The 18116-nt window shown below is 40.3% G+C and overlaps 1 protein-coding gene across 1 annotated transcript in view; it reads left to right on the top strand.

Annotated features, from left to right (window-relative positions):
* Positions 1-11275, top strand: part of PKHD1 (PKHD1 ciliary IPT domain containing fibrocystin/polyductin) — a 264052-nt gene extending 252777 nt beyond the window's left edge. The window contains exons 62-65 of the mRNA XM_061989595.1: positions 1097-1204; positions 4341-4496; positions 6792-6926; positions 10923-11275. Coding sequence (XP_061845579.1) covers positions 1097-1204; positions 4341-4496; positions 6792-6926; positions 10923-11275 — 752 coding nt within the window. The remainder of the gene's footprint in view (positions 1-1096; positions 1205-4340; positions 4497-6791; positions 6927-10922) is intronic.
* Positions 11276-18116: the final 6841 nt, after the last annotated feature.

The following is an 18116-nucleotide window of genomic DNA, read 5'->3' as shown; positions in this document are numbered from 1 at the left end:
AGCAAATTATTGTTATGTGTTGTCTTTAAGCAGGCACAAGTCTGTGTTTGCAATCACTGGAGCAAGTCCAGCATCCTAAGAAATTCTAACTTCTCACTCCCACCTGAAGCAACATTTTGAAATTTGTCAGTCTTTAGGATATTAATTCTCTCACTCCAAGAGCCTGAATGAAGCCCAGTCCTGGTCAGCATTGCTCAAAGGCCAGGACTTGGCTCATGCTCAAAGACATCCACAATAAAATGGAGATCCAGTTGCAAAGTAAATTACAACTTCTTTTAAAAAGGCTGCAAAAATAAAAGTCATGGCAAGTGTAAATGTTGTGTCAGAATGCATTCCCCGTCTTAGAACAAGAGATAAAGTGATGGAGAAAGGGGTTCTCATAGGTTTCATTTTAATGTTCCCCACACAGCTTTCCCCTGCCAGTTTTCTAGCTGAAAGTGTCTCCAGTACGATCACAGGGCAGTCACTACAGACATTTTTCATGACCAAAGCACTTTCAAAGTGTCTGAGAGGACTGGAGAAAAGTTCAAAATGATTTAGTGATAGGACAGGAGGTAATATGCTCAAATGATGAGGTGAAACACCTACAAATCAGAAAAGGGCTGAAACAGTCAGCTCTTTTCCCTGAGCTGCAGTGGCTGACTCCTTTATACTATCCATTTAGGACAAAAAATAGTCTCTCACTAATACTCTCCTAACCTGGGTGGCATACTTAGTCACACAAGACATGAGCTAAATCAAGAAGATGAGCATCTAGAACTTTCTTGTGCATCTATGTAGCTCTTATTAACTTTACATGATCCCCTTGACATTCATGTCACGCCCTCATGCCATGAGTATGTACAGTGAATGACAATTCACAATGATCTCAAGGAACCAGGATTCAGAGGTAAGATTCTAGAGACCATCAGCAATTTGATGCCCAAGTACGTCTGAAGATCTAACCCTATGTGAAATTTCTGTGTTTAAGCAAAAAGTTGATGATTAGGAAGGACACTGACTTTAAGCATTCTAAAGTCCCCTTAAAGTCTGAGGAGTTTAAGTGGTACTTAACTGGATGCTATTAATTGAAATGCAATTTTTTATCACTGTGCAGGGTTTACCCAAGTACAAGTCATAAATGGATGTGCGAGCTTTTCTGGCCTGGCTATCTCCAGTTCAGGCACAGACTGGAGACTTGTGTTTACTGTGACATCGCCTCCAGGTAAGCTCCAATTTCTGCACGGTTTTTTTTCGTTTGGTAAATGAACACAAAACCCTACAGGTGGTCTGGATTTATAAAAAAGAAGTCAGATTTTGTTTGGCTGAGTGGAGTAATGCCAAAGTTCTAAACAGCCTGACTTCTTTTACACGTCCACGTTGGTATTACTCATGCAGCAAGAGAGTTGGGTGATTGCTATTCATGCAAGATCCCTCAAATCAAGATGAGTTTGTACAGACAAATATTGCCAGAGAAAGATGCCTCTTGTGCCGTGGATTCCCTAGCTGTGCATTCCATGTAGTATACACAGGTACTTAAGGTCAACTAAGCTGCCAAAGCAAACTTTTTCTTTTGAGTCCTCTCATTCCCACTTTTTTTTTTTTTCCTGTTTGTATTCATAAATTTTCCATCTGCACTCCTAGTTATTTTCATAGTGCCTTTCACAGAACATTTTTCTGCACCTGGTCATCTTTACAGGTGCAACAGGTTATGCTTATTTAGAGGATGCTTCCAGAACTGGGCTCTACTAGAAATACATACATATATGGATGCGTAAGTATGGACAAATATCTAGATAGAGATATAGATATCTCCAAAAATATATATAAACTGAGACTCATTAGGAGTGAAGAAGCCTAGGAAGGACAGATAGAAGTAATTCCAGGAGAGATAAAGCAGTATGTGTGTCAGTGCATAAAGCCTTCATGAGTATTCCTCTGAAATACTGAATATAATCTTGTTTATGCGTGTTCAGAGATGATTTCAAAGTACAGACTGAGTATTTTTAATGAAGAACTTCTTAAACTCAGAAAAAACAGGAAAGACAAATACATCAGACTAGTGAAATGGCCAAGTGGAAGTGCCTCATGAAAAAAATCTGAGCTAAAAAATTAGAAGGTTGCTAACATTGAGACTGTATTTTTCTGAACATTCTATTGTAATAGATAGGACTAGTGTGAGCAGAACAAACTGCATTTGGATAGAGATTAATACAGAATCACAGAATGGTAGGGGTTGGAAAGGACCTTTAGAGCTTATCCAGCCCAACCTCCTGTTAAAGCAGGTTCCCCTTTATAACCCAATAAATTTCTTCCTATTCTGCGATAAAATTAAGATCCAGATTTTTTTTTTTTTTTAATGAAAAGCCTTTGCTCCTCCTAGTAACAAGGGGCTGATCAACACTGAATGTTGCCCATGCCTTTGCAAAGAGAGAACTGGGGTGGAGGGAGTACTTAGAGGTAAGCCTTTAAAGGTGAACATGTGTCTATTTTGAGAGCATTTGCTGCTGAAAACCCACAGCTCCCATTGCCTTCACTTCAGTGAAAGCAGATGGAAAGTCAGCACTTCGCAGGACCTGACTCTTTAGTGAGAAGCACAGCTTAATGAATGTGTTTTGAAAGCTAGTTAGGGAAGTCACAAAATTTTTCCTCTGAACAAAGGTCAATGGAGATCATTTTTATGAAACCTTCAGACAGTTTGAGTGTTGTGAGATGCTTACAGTTAGCAATGCAGACAACTGATGTGCCTGTGTAGGGATTACCTGTGTGAATCTATACTGTACACTTTCAATATGCATTGCAATAGTACACACCAAAGAAGTGATCCTCTTTGCTTATTTATAATTGGGAACCATACTGAAGATACTATAAAGGCTTTTATGCTGCCAGACTCTTATTGAAGGTATTTGTTTATTGCTTGACAAAAAAAATCCCAAAATTAAAAAATCAGATAGTTGATGATTGGGATATATTTCACAACCGAGTTTCTGTGTGTGCCCTGGCATAGTTTGATATTTGGAGACAGCTCAGAAGATGCATCTGATGTTAAATGCAACAATCCCAAATGTTTTAGTGGTAGTTCCTGGGAACAGTAGACTACTCATAGCACTGCTGCACAGTCTTGCTCCCTGTTTTATAGGTAATGTTCACTTAACAGATACGGATCCCAATGGACTTGATGCATCCACTTTACATTTAAACCAATGGCAGTCTACTCACAAACTATTAAGAGTACTGCAAAGCACCTTTACACACCTGTCTGTGTAGAGTCCCTGATATCTGTGTGATTACTTCTCTCCTCTCAACTGAAGTTCATATGTGTTTGTACCTGCAGGCAAATTCTTCCCAATTGGAACATGCTTCCCACATTGTTCTGATGAAGCTCTGCTTCGTTCAAGGGGACAACATTGACACAAATCTAATTAGTTTCAGATAAAAGTACTTACAGCTACTTACTCTAGTCTCCAAGCCTCCATCTGACAGTGTTTCCGATTTTTTTTAATGAATTGATGAAAAAAAGACTTTTATAGTTTTATTAAAAGTCAAATTCAAGCAAGTAAAAGAAATATCTATCTGGCAAAATTATTAGAATTATGGGGTTAGAACTGATAATGAATCAGGTAGTAAGACAAGTAATGAGTTGATGTGCTACTCTACATCCAAATAAATCTTTAGGATCTCTGGGTGAAGAGCATTACCCAAAGCCTGTATGTGTCAAGAGACTAAATATTTACCATGCTAACAGCAAGGATACTGAAGGATACTGTCGTTTTTTTAGTTATACTACTCATTATTGACATGGTTGAAAACATTAACAAATTCACTGGGAGTTTTCTGCATCATGGGCTTAAGCTTAATGCCAGTTAATGTTTGTAGGTTCCCATAACTTAAATTGGTACAAATCAGGTTCAGACTGTAAAAATTGTTCATGACTTGTGACCTTTCTTGTCTCAAGCAGTTTCTCTGTTTTGCTAAGCAGAATGTGCATGTTTTCTGTCTGGGCTTGATCTGTTTAGCCTCAGAAATAGATGCTTTGTGAATGTATTTTCTGTGTTTGTTAGTCAGATAGACAAATTAATGGAAGAAATACTGAAGACTGTTAAATAGAGGCTACCTCTGCTTCAGGAAGTACTGAAAGCTTGAAATTTACATTAGAGAAGTATTGTTACATATTCATTTTATTCTGGTACTCAGTTCTAAATATTGGCTAATATTGGACCTGGAGATAGATGGACTTGTGGGTTATTGCTGCATGCATCTGTAATTGCAGCATCACTGTTGAAAGACTATAACTTGTTGTTTTAGCTTTGAAAACAGCATTCTTACTTTTGTAATAAACTCTGACTACTTTAAATTCTCAGGGGCTAAGTTCACTGTGCTGTCTCAGCCATTTACCATCTTCCCTGTCTCCATGGGAGTGAAAGCCAGCATGATCCTTGTTGTCATACTGAGTTCAGCAGCATCTGCATTCATCCTTTCTCTTGTGTTCTGCTGGTTCAAGAAGAGCAAAAGCCACAGTAAGTTGGAAACGCCCATTAAAATTTATACTTGCAGACTCCCTATTTTTTCTAACATAACTCCAGAGAGGCCACAACATGACTCAGACAATGGCACTCAGAGAAAGCTCTGACAAGTCTAACAATCCGCAATATAGTTTGTAGTTCAAGGTTATACAGTTTTGTGCCTAAAACAGATATCCGAGTCCTGGCTTGAAAAAGTTTTGACTATATGTGAAACATGATGAAAATCAGATTTCTGTAGTGCAGAAAAGGAATTGAGAAACAGAGGAAGTATTTCTATGATTTCAAGTATTCGTTCAGTCATTACATTTTCCTGATGAAGGATCCTTGACAGCAAACTAAACATGACTCAGCAATGTGTCCTTGTGGCCAAAAAGACCAATAGTGTCCTGGGAGACATCAAGAAGAGTGTGGGCAGCAGGTTGAGGGAGGTTCTCCTCCACCTCTTCTCTGCCCTAGTGAGGCCTCATTTGGAGTCCTGTGTCCAGTTCTGGGCTCTTCAGTTCAAGAGAGACAGGGAACTTCAGGAAAGAGTCCAGCACAGGGCCACCAAGATGATCAGGGGACTGGAACATCTCTCTGAGGAGGAAAGGCTGCAGGACCTGGGGCTGCTTAGCCTGGAGAAGAGAAGGCTGAGGGAGGACCTTATCAAGTATGATAAATACCTAAAGGATGTGTGTCAAGTAGATAGAGCCAGTCTGTCTTATGTAGTGTCCTGTAGAGAGGACAATGGGTAACAAGCACAAGCTGGAACACAGCAAGTGCCACTGGCAAAGGAGGAGAAACTTGTTTGGTGTTGAGCTGAGGGAGTCCTGGCCCAGGCTGCCCAGGGATGGTGTGGAGTCTCCTCAGAAGGTTTCCAAACCCTTCTGGACTCATTCCTGTGTCCCTTGATTGACAGGAACCTGCTTTGGGGCGGGGGAGGTGGGCTGGATGATCTCTAGAGGTCCCTTCCAACCATACTTTATCAAAAATTTTCCTTACAAGTAACTTTGTAGCTCCAGACTAAAGGTTCTTTCTCCCAAACCTCACCACCAGTACTACCTATTTGCAATAAGGTCTAAATTTCTATTGTTATTGAACAGGGTGACAACATAAAGAAGAAAGAACAGGTGGAAACCCTAATGGCAAAATAAAATATGGTATAAAAATAAAATCTTTCTTCACTTTTGGACAGAGTGTCGTGGTTTAGGCTCATCAGGGAACAAAGACCACGATTAGCCTCAAGTACCGAAGAGGCTGAGAATTGCTCGAGGGCAGGGAGGGCTTAATTGCCGCTTAAGGTTCAGGACAAAACAGACCAGGCCACTCGGTTTGGGGAAGAAACCAGAAAAATAATTTAATGCAACGTCAACTAAAACATACCCACAAAAACCCAAAACATAACCAAAATGAAACAACACAGAGTAATACATCAATGGAAAGTCCAACCAGCCTTTTTAAGAACACCTTCTTGCCACACCTCCCCTCTTCCCGGGCTCAGAGCCCTGATCCCGAGTTTTTTACCTTGCCCCCCCCGAACGGTTCAGGGGGGCAGGCAGTGGGGGTTTCAGTTAGTCTGTTCCCGATAGCTTCTGCCGTTTGTCCCTCCTCAGGACGGGTGAACTCCACACCAGTCCTCCCTGCGAGTCCGTGGGGTAACTCACACGCATGGCAGCCCTGCACGGGCTGCTCCGACGCGCACCCATTCCAAAGGCTGCAGCTCCTCTCTGCCTCTCGTGTGGGGCTACTCTGCGGCGTGCAGGCTCTCCAACACGGCCTGGGCCATGGCCGTCTCCTCACACAGTCCCTCGCCCGTCCGAGCTCACTCACATGGAGCTGCTGGTGGCTCTCAGTCCTGCCACGGATCTCCACAGGTTTCAGGGGCCCAGCTTGCATTCTCGCCACGGCCTGCAGAAGGGTCTCCGGTCTACTGCTCCTCCTTCCTTCCTCCTCTGGCTGAAGGGTCCGCGTGGTCGCCTCCATCTTGTATCCCTCTCACACCTCCTGCCTCGCATTTCAAATTCCGGTCCCCTAAATAGTGATGGCAGAGGCGCCAGATTGGCCCAGCCGGGCCGGAGGTGGGTGTGAACCCAGGAGCCGGGGGAGGGTCCGCAAACTCTTTACCGGGTCTTCACTGCAACCCGCTCCCCCTGTTACTAAGCCAAAAGCTGCTCCTTGCTAAACCAGAACACAGAGGGAAACCTTCTAGATTACCTGTTAATTCACCAGCAATATATTGTTACTTGAACTATTAATTGCTGCTGAGCTGAGTTTGGATTGAGAGTGATGTGACTGTATGTCTCATTACAGAAACAAGGACTGAACGGGCTGATGTACCACAGGCCAGTAGCAAGGGAGCTCATAAAGAAACACAGCCTCATGCAGCTCACATCCAGCCTTGCCACAATCAAGGAGAAAATATAAGTGTTGTGCCTGTTGAAGGAGGTGAGAACGTGCTTTGACAATAATTCAAATTTATAAACAGTCCAACATCAAAAGGGTCAGTTTAAGTCTCTGAACAAGCTATAGGTTTGCATAGGATCAATGCCACGTTTCTCTTCAGAATTATTACCTCCTCCTCCCTGGTATTCTTTTATTTGTCATTTTATCTCATTTTATATATTTAACGTGTGTGAAATCCTAGCTGTGCTGAAGGCAGAAGCATAATCCCCCTTACACTCAATGAGTCAAGGGTTTCATGCAGTGTTTTTGGAGTACGGAAAGGACCAACATTCCCATAGTGTTGTCAGCATGCCTAAAGACCAGGTCTCCAGGCGCTCCAGCAATAACTATGCAGTGTTCAAAAAGCTCTGGATTACAATTCTACAGGCTGTGGAGGACTACAGTGAGGTACACTGGAGCTTAAATGAAAAACACTAGGGGTTCATTTGCACAGCCTCTGTTACCTTCCCAACTCACTTCATGCCATGCTTTCTGAGCAGTGGGTCCAAGACAACACCCCAAAGCAGCTCCTTTCACACCCACCCCATCCAATGTCCCCCCTGTTCTCCCCAGGGTCCTGCCACAAACATCCCTCTTGTGCACACCTCCTCAAGACTTGTCTTTTCATCATCGACTGATCAAACACGACTTCTTCTGAGGTCATGGAAAAGCAGACAGCCTCAGGGACATGTGGCTGGCAGCATAAAGCACTGGCTTCCCTCTCTGCAAGTGCGAAATATTCTTAGTAGTTTGGTTGGGTTTTTTTGTCTCACCTGCCAACAGCGCAGATCTAAGGGCATTCGGGTAACCCTGCTGAACAACACATTTACTCTGTTTTGGGACTATCTTTTTCCTTCTCCTTCCCAAAGCCTGTGTATTACATAAGAGGCAGGAAGAGGCAAGCTGGAATTTTATCTCCTTTTAATTAGCATCTATCACAAAAGCAGGGGGAGAGAGGAGAGAGGAAATTCTGCAGTTTATGTGTTTTGATATTTGCTGTACTCCTCCAAAACACAGCGTTCAGCTGTGTGCCTTAGGATACATATCTGCTATAAATTCATTTTTTATCTAATTTGTCTGAGATCTAAGCTTCCTGTGGAGGTCTGAGATCAAAGGATCTGATTCTGTCTGATGTCGACTCTGACACATAATGCGTGCTGACTTAGTTCTGTCTATAAACTCGCAGTGGGAGGCTGCCAGTCTCCCTTGGCACCTTTACATAGTGAACTTTCATTTTGGCTGGGGAGGTTGACAGGTATAGCGTTGATTGGAGCCATCATGTAAATAATTCATGGAAAGTTTTTTTTTTGTCAGAAAAAGCAATCTAGCCACTTAAAGTCTTTTAGGAATAGTTGCAAGACAAAAAGATTCCCCAATATATTCAAATCTAAATAAGGATAACAATATCTTAAGTGAATTTAATACATACGACTTGGAAATGTCTCATGTTTGATTTCCCCTTATTTAATGTTCTGTTGGTTTTGGAGAGAGAGAGGAAATCAAAGCTGCAGTTTTTTTTGCCTAGTTTTTACTTTATAGCTTTTCTCCCCATAAGAAATCCTGTCTTTCTAATACAATTAAGTGTTTGGAGCCCTTATTGTTAATCAACACAATAAGTCTTGCAAGGTAGAGTTTTTTTGTTCTGTGGGTGCTTCTACATTGTAAAGCCCAATGGATGTAGGGGCTTTGGTTATTGTCTTAGAAGAAATAGCTTAGGATGCAGATAAGGAAGAAAGCTGTATGCACAGATACACTGTACTGCAAGAGAGAAGATATCAAGATACTACCTGGTCTGACCTTGGTGTACCAAAAATTTCCTTAGCTTCACATAATATTCTCTCCCTTGAATTAAATAGCTTTTGGTTCAGTAATACATGATTAACGAAATGGCACCTCAAGATGGAGGAAAATACTGTTTCTTTTTTGGTTTTGCAATTTATTCTGGTGGTTTATCACCTTCCCCATTAAAAAGTATTACAGCTTACATTTCTTAGCTTTGATTTCCAGCCTTTCAGGTATCGTGTCTTACTGATCCTTATGCTGAAGATCTTGGCCACCATCATCCTGAATTCATTCTTGTAGTCCTGAAGAGGTTCTCCCTCTCTGTAAACAAGATCTGCAACCCTTGCTCCTAGATTGCTCAGATCAGCTCCTCCTTCTTCCTTTCTCCCATTATTTCCACCTTTTAAAAAATTTAATCAGAATACATTTTAGTTTAAATTCCAAATGCTGATGGAAACACTGGATATAACCTATTTTGGTGGTAATATTGCCACACATCTCCACCTCTGAGAACTATTTCCCATACATGATTGCAGCCTGAATTCTATCTGTTTGCTGATAGTTAGTCCAGTTAATAATTTTCTTTATTGATATTGAATGCTCTGTATTTAATTTTTTTTAAATCAGGGTATTTTAGGTTCCTAAGTCATATAAATCTCAAAGCAGTATTTCATTCTCGAAACTGTTCATATCCAAAAAACTTTTAGCCTCCTCCATTAATTCAAAATCATTTGAAAAGATTTATTTTCACAGTTGAAAATGTCACCTTTGAAGGTGAAGAGGACATGAATATATATCAAGAAGTAACATAAAGTTTTGGTATAGGGGATCATGACATGATCATCTTGTTCATGTGTATAAACAAGAAAATTGAATCTAGTGTTTTATGTAATTAAACTTTATGTAATTAAAATAGTAAATAAATAGTAAATAATAATTAGTGTAATAATAAATACACTAAATAAATAAATAAATATTAAACCCTAATTAACTTCAACACAGCCAACTACCTAATGTTAAAGCAGTCTTAAGAAGGAAAACTGTTACTCACAGAAACATGTATTACTTCTGAACATTTACAAACAATTTCCCAGTGGATTTCTAAGAGGTACAATCCTGAAATTGAAAACTAGGAGTGTATGAGTTGAAGAAAAAGCCACACTTAACAGGAAAAGTGGGAAGAAGCATGAAGTAATGGGGACTTATAGAAAATAAATGAACATGGGGGAAAGGATTCCAGCAAATAGAGATCCAATCAATGAATTCTAGAAAAGGGAGAAGAGAATGAAACTGAGCAGAAGATCTGAGAAAATATGAGCCTGTTACAGGCTGCTTTAAACTTCACGGACAAACCTGAAAAATAAGGAGTTTAAATAGCAGATTTTCTGGGATGATTTGTGGTAAGGACCTATAATATATACTGATGAACAGACTGTAAAAGCCAGTGTTATCCACTAACATATGAGGTATGTGGACTAGGACCAGCTTTGAATTTGGAACTAGTATGAATGGTTTGGATCTAGGCTCTTAATTTCATTTCCAGGGAGAAAGGGAGCAGTTTGCAATAATTTTACAAACGCTTTTAGCATCCAAATGAATCAGGCTGCCAATCTTGAGCCGAAGTGATAGCACACTGTCAAATCAGAAGCCATCTGCTGTAACAAAATAAGTGATTCTGACTCCGTAGTTAATAACCATTTGGTTTATTAAGTTGTAAATATTTTTTGTTTCCACATGAAAAATGTATAGCATAGATCTTGATTTTTCTGCATTTTTAATTTTTTTTTAATAGCATTGCAGGTGTCAGGCTTTTCTTTGAGTAGGACTCAAATGTTGGAAATTAAAAGTTCTACCTTAAATTACAGCCTGATTCATAGAGAGTTGATATATTTTATAGATGGGAAGTATTAAAATCTTTGTCAATCTTAGCAATAGCATTCTCTATACTTTATTATTAAGCATTTATTGCAATATTTGGAAATCACTGTAAGATGCTGTTGGAGATTTTAGTCTATCAAATCAGCTGTTTTGGTTGTTGTGTATTTATTTGTGGAACTGGACTAAGATTATTCAGTTTTAACAACTTCTGTCAAACCAGTTAAAATGATTTCCTGAATAATAACATTCTTATCACACGGTAAAGGCCTAGGAAGGTAAGGGAAATGAAGTTAGGAAGTTACAATTATCATAAAGCACAAAGAAGTCTTGCTTTCACAGATACAGAAGGAACTGAAGCAGTGGGCCATGCTACAGGACAACTGGCAGAGTTGAACCTTCAGACCTGTGAAGCAAAGTCAGTGAGAATGACAAGCACTGTCCAGTGTAATAAAATTAACAGAGACACCTTTCCTTCAGCAAAGAACAGTGACAGTCACCAACAGCTCCCTGGAGGAATATCTCTTGGTAACACTCTGGGACTTCAGCAGCCAACTGTCCTGGGATCCTCCATCCAGAAGAACAATCCCCAGCCTTCATCTGGTTACAACGAGGAAAGAGAGAAGTCTGGAAGTATGCCCAAACCTCAGAATGATGTTGGAGAGCAAGTTGCTATGGTAGCAGCAGAGGTATAAGAGAAGTCACATGATGTGGTGGACTGTTGGGAAAGCAAGCTTTGCCTGGTTTGCAGGTAGTGAGAAGCTGAGTCTTTTGTCTCTGTGGTCAGAGCAAAACATACAAATATTAGCATGGGGAACCAAGCTGCCATGCTGCACATGTACAAATGAACTTGTTACCTGCATCTGCAGCCAACTAGGAGTCTCTGGCCATGTCCATGATATTGACCTTGCTTAGCTTCCAAACTGATTGCGTGGATGGATGCACTGGTGGACGCATCCAAACTGATTGTTAAAAATAATCCTTCTGACACATCTAAAACTCTCTCCAAGAGTTGTCTAGGGGAGTGTTACCTGGCTAGCTACGTCAGCTTTGAGATTCAGGGACTAGCCTAACAATTCAGCACTGTAGGTAGTTAGATTTCTGACACTTTCATATATTAGCACTGATGTAGTCTTAATGTCTAGAGCAATGTTGATAGATATGCATGCAAATATACAAACATAGATAAGAACTTTCCCATTTCTTCCAATCACACCTCTAGTTTCATTCAAAGAACCTCAGTACTTGCATAAATCTTTTGCTTTTTCAGAGGAAAAACAAACGTATTCAAATTCCATTTCACTGGGACTTGAGTAAGTATTCCCAATCCTCTCTAGTTAAATCTGTGTTGTTATATTGTTTTAAATTAAACTATTTTGCTTCACCATGTCATTGTTTTCTTACACCCTTAAATCACTGTCTTGTTATGAACACTACTCTTTATGAATAATAATAATACTGATATTCTTTGGTTGCTCAGAGAATTCCTCTGTGCTTTGCTTTACTGAACTGGAAGATGAGGGACTTTATTATGTTCTCTTTGTACCATTAAATTCTTGGTTGCAAGGTGGCCTGGTGGCACAAGATAAAATTTATACTCCTCTGCAGAAAAAGTACTTAAGCAGGAAAATGAGGTTTCTGCTCAGATCAACACTGGAAGAGAAGGTAAGAAACCTTGATTTGAAAAAAAACAAACAAACCTCAACCGACCACAAACCTGTTAATGTCAAGCTGAAAGAGCTAAGTTGCAGATGATGGTCAGTGAGCTACACAATTCTCTTGGCACAAGAATTAATTAACCAGCATTGTCTCCTGCACTACTGTGTTGATAAGCATAATTTTCAGGTAAAATCAGATTAATTCCATGCTGAGCCAGGCTTAGAGCTGACTGCACAGAGGATTTTCTGGCTTAAGACATTTGAGCATGAGGGTCTTACATTATTAAGTGCAATAGATCAGTCTTTCTAACCTCTTTTTTGTTATGGAAAAGAAATTTCTTACAGTTATTTTCTGCAGAGGTCAAACTATTCCTTTACATAAATTAACACCATAGATCCCTAACCCTCATGATTCTGGGTCTGAATAAGAAGATATATCTTGCAGAGACAGCCAGGTCTGGTGAAATGGAGATCCTCTCCTCCACAGCTGATACCCAGCTTTAGATTTTTCCTCTCTGCAGAAATATAATTACTCCATCCCCTGAACATTACTTCCCTGAAGTAGCTCTAGTCCTAGTAAGTGACTCTATCACAGCCAACCAGAGTGAAAGCATATAATATTAGCATGTATGCAAATACTATTCAAATAATATCAAATGTAAATTATATGCAAAATGTATATAAAATCAGATACACTGGAAACAATTGAGGGCTTTAAATAATCCTTTAATTCATAATTCTTGCATTTATCCACACTTTATTTACAGAATAAATGTCTGGCATGTCTTGACCTCTAATGGAATAAGCAAAGTTAAAAAATCCGAACTGCACCATTCCCAATCTTGATTTTCCAAGGTGCTATGCATTAACAAAGTAAGTGGTGGAGCATGGGAAAGAAATAGGGAGAAAGTGAAATAAAATATAATGAAAAATTAATACAAATGGGAAGTGAATACCGCATAAATAGGAAATTTAGGGATTCTTGTTTTGTGTAGCAGAAAAAAAAAATGCCATAGTGATCAGAGAGAAAGAAGACGTGACTGAGACTTAGTGGTTGAAGAACACTGTTGAATGTGAGATGGCATCTTTTATAAAAATAATTGGGTTTAGGCCAACTACAGGAGCACTTGGATGAAATGGGATCCAACTGCTTTTTGGCTAATGAAGATCACAATTTATTTTGAAAACTTTTCCATCTAGATAGGCAAAGGAAAAAAACAACCTCTCACTCTAACAGGGAATGTGTGGTTAGATGAACGTACCCAAGCTACTCACAGGCAAGGCACATCTTATGTCCCAAGCCAAAAGCTTCCTTTGACAGCAGTTGCCAGTGTGGTCCATGGGGCATCTGCATGTCACTGCTGTTTTACCATCAGTGCTTTTGGTGATCCAGCTCAAGACCTTCAGTCTTTACTCTGCTGAGTTCTCTTTAATCCTTACACTACGATTAGGGCAACAGTGGTTTCCACCTTTGCATGGATGTTTAATGGGTAATCATAGAATCATAGAATGGTAGGGTTTGGAAGGGACCTTTAGAGATCATCTAGTCCAACTCCCCTGCAGAAGCAGGTAAATTTGTGTATTGAAATATTCATTGATAGAAGGACATTATACACTCCAAAGGAAAGAATGAGGCCAGAGCAGAGTAGGGATGGAGGGGAAAAAGACAGAGGAAGAACTCATACGGCTTACCTATGAAGCATGAGGTTCATTCATAGACTTGAGGTTATTAAAGAATTCTGACCCAGTTGCAGGGCTTTCAACTGAAATGGTTTCACTTTCTTACACTTACAAAGTCCATCTTCTGGGAGGAAGACAACAGCAGGATTTCAGCTCAGATTTTCAAAGCCTATGGACACATTATGGCAAACACTCATGCTCTAGGGCAGCCCACGTTCAGGCCAGACCTGTGAGGGATGCTCAGCCCTTACAGCAAATCTACTGAGGCTTAGCAAAGTGCTAACTTCCCCACACTGAACTCCAAGGAAACCTTCAAAGTCCAGACAAAATGAATGTAAAAATCTCTGCATCTGTCTGTGGAGATCCACCCCCCAAAACCTGAAGTCTTTCTTGACAGTTAGTGAAATTTGTCAAGTTTGCCTCCACTGCAGCCAATGACAAAAAGTTTGCTGGATTTGGGGTTTTCACTTGCTAACCGTTTTCTGCAGTTCCATCTCCAATAGCACTTGGTCTTTATTGATGTAAATAATGGTGCAGCTGAAGAGATATCTTATTTTTAACCAAAATCCCCAGGCTTGTCTGCATTGCTAGAAAATGTATAGTCAAAAATGACTTTTTTTTCTTCTCTCCCATTTTGTGGAAGTGGTATTTTTTCCTCTTATGTCTGGAGTAGTGCATTACAGACAAATTTGCCTAAGGCTTTGGGCCAGAGTTGATGAGACTTCATGAAGATACAGGAAAAGGCACATGGATAGAAAAAAAGAAAGCCTGTGAAAAATTAAAATGACAAGCCTGGTTAGGGATCAGAGATAACTGGTGATGTAGTAAAATTAATTACAGTCTGGGTTGAAGGAATTGGGTGTCTAAGACAAAATTAAAAAAAAAAAAAAAAAGAAAAAAAAGAGGAAAACCAAATAACAGCAATGAGATTATAAACCCTTTCAACATCTCTATATGGTGTAATTCCCAATCTCTATTTCTTATGACATTTATTGTGGCATTTATTTCTATAGGGTAAGAGATATAAACGGCAAATAAAGGAGGCAAGTGTCCAATCAGAAGACTTTATTCTAAGCTTCTGATTCTTCAATGAATAGTCTTATTAAGAGTGAAATTACATTAAAAAAAATCTTCAGTGGACTAGGAACTCTGAGAGGAAACCTTCACTGGATCAGGAAAACTGCATGATGCAACACTCCAAGGGTGACTATGGGTACTGACTAACTGCAAATTCATGGGGTTTTCTAGATTTCTTTTTTTTTTGGCAATCACACATTTATCAGGACTTTAAATTATTCAAGCTTTGTACATCCTAAAATGTGGGAAATGTTGGGTGATGATTTGTTGATCGAAATTATAAAGATCAATGCAAGCACAAAACCCAGGTGCACCATAGGGTCTTTCCAAGATTTCATAACACACCAGTAAAGACTGTTCGCACAGTGATTTCTCTGATGTATATAAGCGGGACAGGAAGTAGGTGCCACCTGAGATACAAGATTTCACATTTTATTAACAGAAGACAACCAGAACTTGAGGCTGCAGCACTGGACAGTGAAGTTCCTAGCAGTTTGAAGTCAATGCAGGAAGTACCTTTGGTAGATATCATAACTGGTTTTCACTGTCTTGAACCTCTGTATGTGTGTGTCTTGAGACACCAAGAAGTTACCACCAATCTGCTACTGTCTCACCAAAGCATTTTGAAATTTTCAGTCTTCAAAGAAGAAAAGGAAAGTAGAGCAAACCATTCCATTAGTGAGTTTCCCACAAAGGAAAATAGAAAAACCTAGAGAATATATACTTTTTTAAACTAGAAGTTGAAATCCCTTTTGAAGATGGTCATTTTGGGAGCTATTTACCCTATCCTGTTGTTTTGTTTTGATTTCTTTTTTTCCTAATCCTCTTTCTTTCACACTCTGATCAGCAAAGAGGAGCAAAGGAGTATAAATGAAGAAGAAAAGACAGAACGCACACTAATTAGTTCAAATTAGATATTGTATATTGCTCAGTTTGTCACCATTATGTTCAAGGTGAACACTATGTTTAAGGAAAAAAATACCCAGCAAAACTGAAAGACAGTGTGAAAGAAAAATCTCACTCTATCTGAGCTTTGTTCCTCTCTCTTGGTCTGTAGCTCAGTGAATCGTTTTCTCCTAAATTACTCCCAGCATGCTGTCAAATTTGTCTCAGCTGTTTCGATTCAAAACTTTTCCCCACATTACAAGCTATATGAAAAATAATTCCTGTTACTGACGAACCCAGCTGAATTTGCAGTTATAAATGAAGGCTGTGGCAGAAGATTGTACATAAACTAGGTAAACCTCTGAACAGCTTCCATATTGTATTAAACCAGACCCTTCCACTGAGACCTGTTGGTGTTGGGCACTTGGGGAAGACTATAAGAAAAGGGCAAATATAAAATGGGCCTTCCTTGGATTCAATCTTAAGTAAGCGGCGGCTTCTGGGAATGGGGGATTGCTCCTAGTGCCCATTGGATGGATCTATTGTCCCTGAACATTTTCTGAACATGTAGCATGAATGTCCTATCACATTGAATTACATATATATTCAGTGTGAAAGGAAAAAAAAAGTGATTTCTGCTTTTCTTTTAAATGTTCTGCCTGAAAGTTTCAGGCAGACTTGTCAAGCCAAACGCTATGTGCTCAGCCTGCTGGAAGCAACCACCAAATGGCTGGAAACATACCCTGTGCTTCATGCCCACAGCCGGAACACTATCTTGGGCCTTGAAAGACAAGGCCTAGTGCGACATGGCATCACAGAAAGGATTGAGTCAGACAACAGGACTCACTTTCAAAACAACTTCACAGCTGGGCCAAAGAACATGGCATTGAATCAGTCTATCACATTCATAGGGAAGCAGTCCTTCAGGAATGAACTGCTGCAGCATGGGTCCCCCATGGGGTCACAACTCCTGACAGCAAACCTCCTCTGGTGTGGGTTCTCAGGTCCTGCCAGGAACTTGCTCCAGTGTGGGCTTCCCAAGGGGTCTCAGCCTCCCTCAGGCAGTCACCCTCTCCGGTTTGGAGTCCTCCCCAGCCTCAGGTGGGTCTCTGCTCCCCTATGGCCTCCATGGCTGCAGGGACACAACTACCTCACCATGGGCTGTACCACAGCTCACAGGGGAATCTCTCTTGCACTGCCTGGGCACCTTGAGCCCTCCTCCACTGACCTTGGTGTCTGCTGAGATGTTGCTCTCACATTTTCACTCCATTCTGCCGTTGCAGTTTTACTTCTGTGCAGCAGCTTCTTCCCCTTCTCCAATCTGTCAATCCCAGAGGTGTTACCTCCATCACTGATGGACTCAGCCTTGGTCAGCAGAGGGTCCATGTCAGAGTTAACTGACACTGGCCCTGTCACATACAGGGTTAGCTTCCATTAGCTCCTTGTTTAAAGAAGCCATCCCTGTAACCCCCTGCAACTAAAATCTGCTGTCACAAACACATCACATCCACACATTCTTCATCACATTTATCTCTTTTCCAAGTAGGAGTCCTATGGTATACATGGACCTCTTAAAATTCAGCTGAAAAAATACGGGGTAATACTCCACAGGAAAGGAAGAGAAGGAGAAAATATACTTGGTCCTCTTGCAAAAGACATTACTCCCTCTGGATTTATGCAGTTAAACCTTATGCACAGAAGAACACCAGTTAGGAGTATAATCATACTGGGATCAGGGTGTACTCAGCAGTGGAGGTAACTGGTATTTCCAGAAGGGGATTCTGTTTTCTCTGGGAAGAATATTTTCTCTGAGACTCTGAGTGAAAAGTGAGACTATTCTGACAAGGACCTTGTCTCGAGTCCTTGATTAGAAACCTAAATTCAGGCAGAAAAAAATCAGGGATGAAAGTATTTAATACTAAACCAAATCACTTTAATTTACGATCAGTAGGGAAAGAAAACAGAAACAGGTGACATGACCAAGACAATGGCAAGGAGTGAGATCTCTGAAACAGAACTGTGGAAGGTGGACTCAAGCCAGATCATGCTGTGTTTGTCAGAGATAGGAGCTACATGCAAACTGAGCATAGAGCATGTGTTGAAATGCTCATTTTCTTTGTGTGTAGGCTATCTCATTCATTTCCCAGTAGGTCATTTGTGCATCTCCAGAGATGCGTTAGGTTTGGTTTGATTAATCTGTGCTTTCTCTCTTACTACAGCTCTCCCTTACAAAGTA

Source organism: Colius striatus, chromosome 2 (genome assembly GCF_028858725.1).
Source record: "Colius striatus isolate bColStr4 chromosome 2, bColStr4.1.hap1, whole genome shotgun sequence".
Taxonomy (NCBI): domain Eukaryota; kingdom Metazoa; phylum Chordata; class Aves; order Coliiformes; family Coliidae; genus Colius; species Colius striatus.
This window is presented reverse-complemented; position numbering and strand designations above follow the sequence as displayed.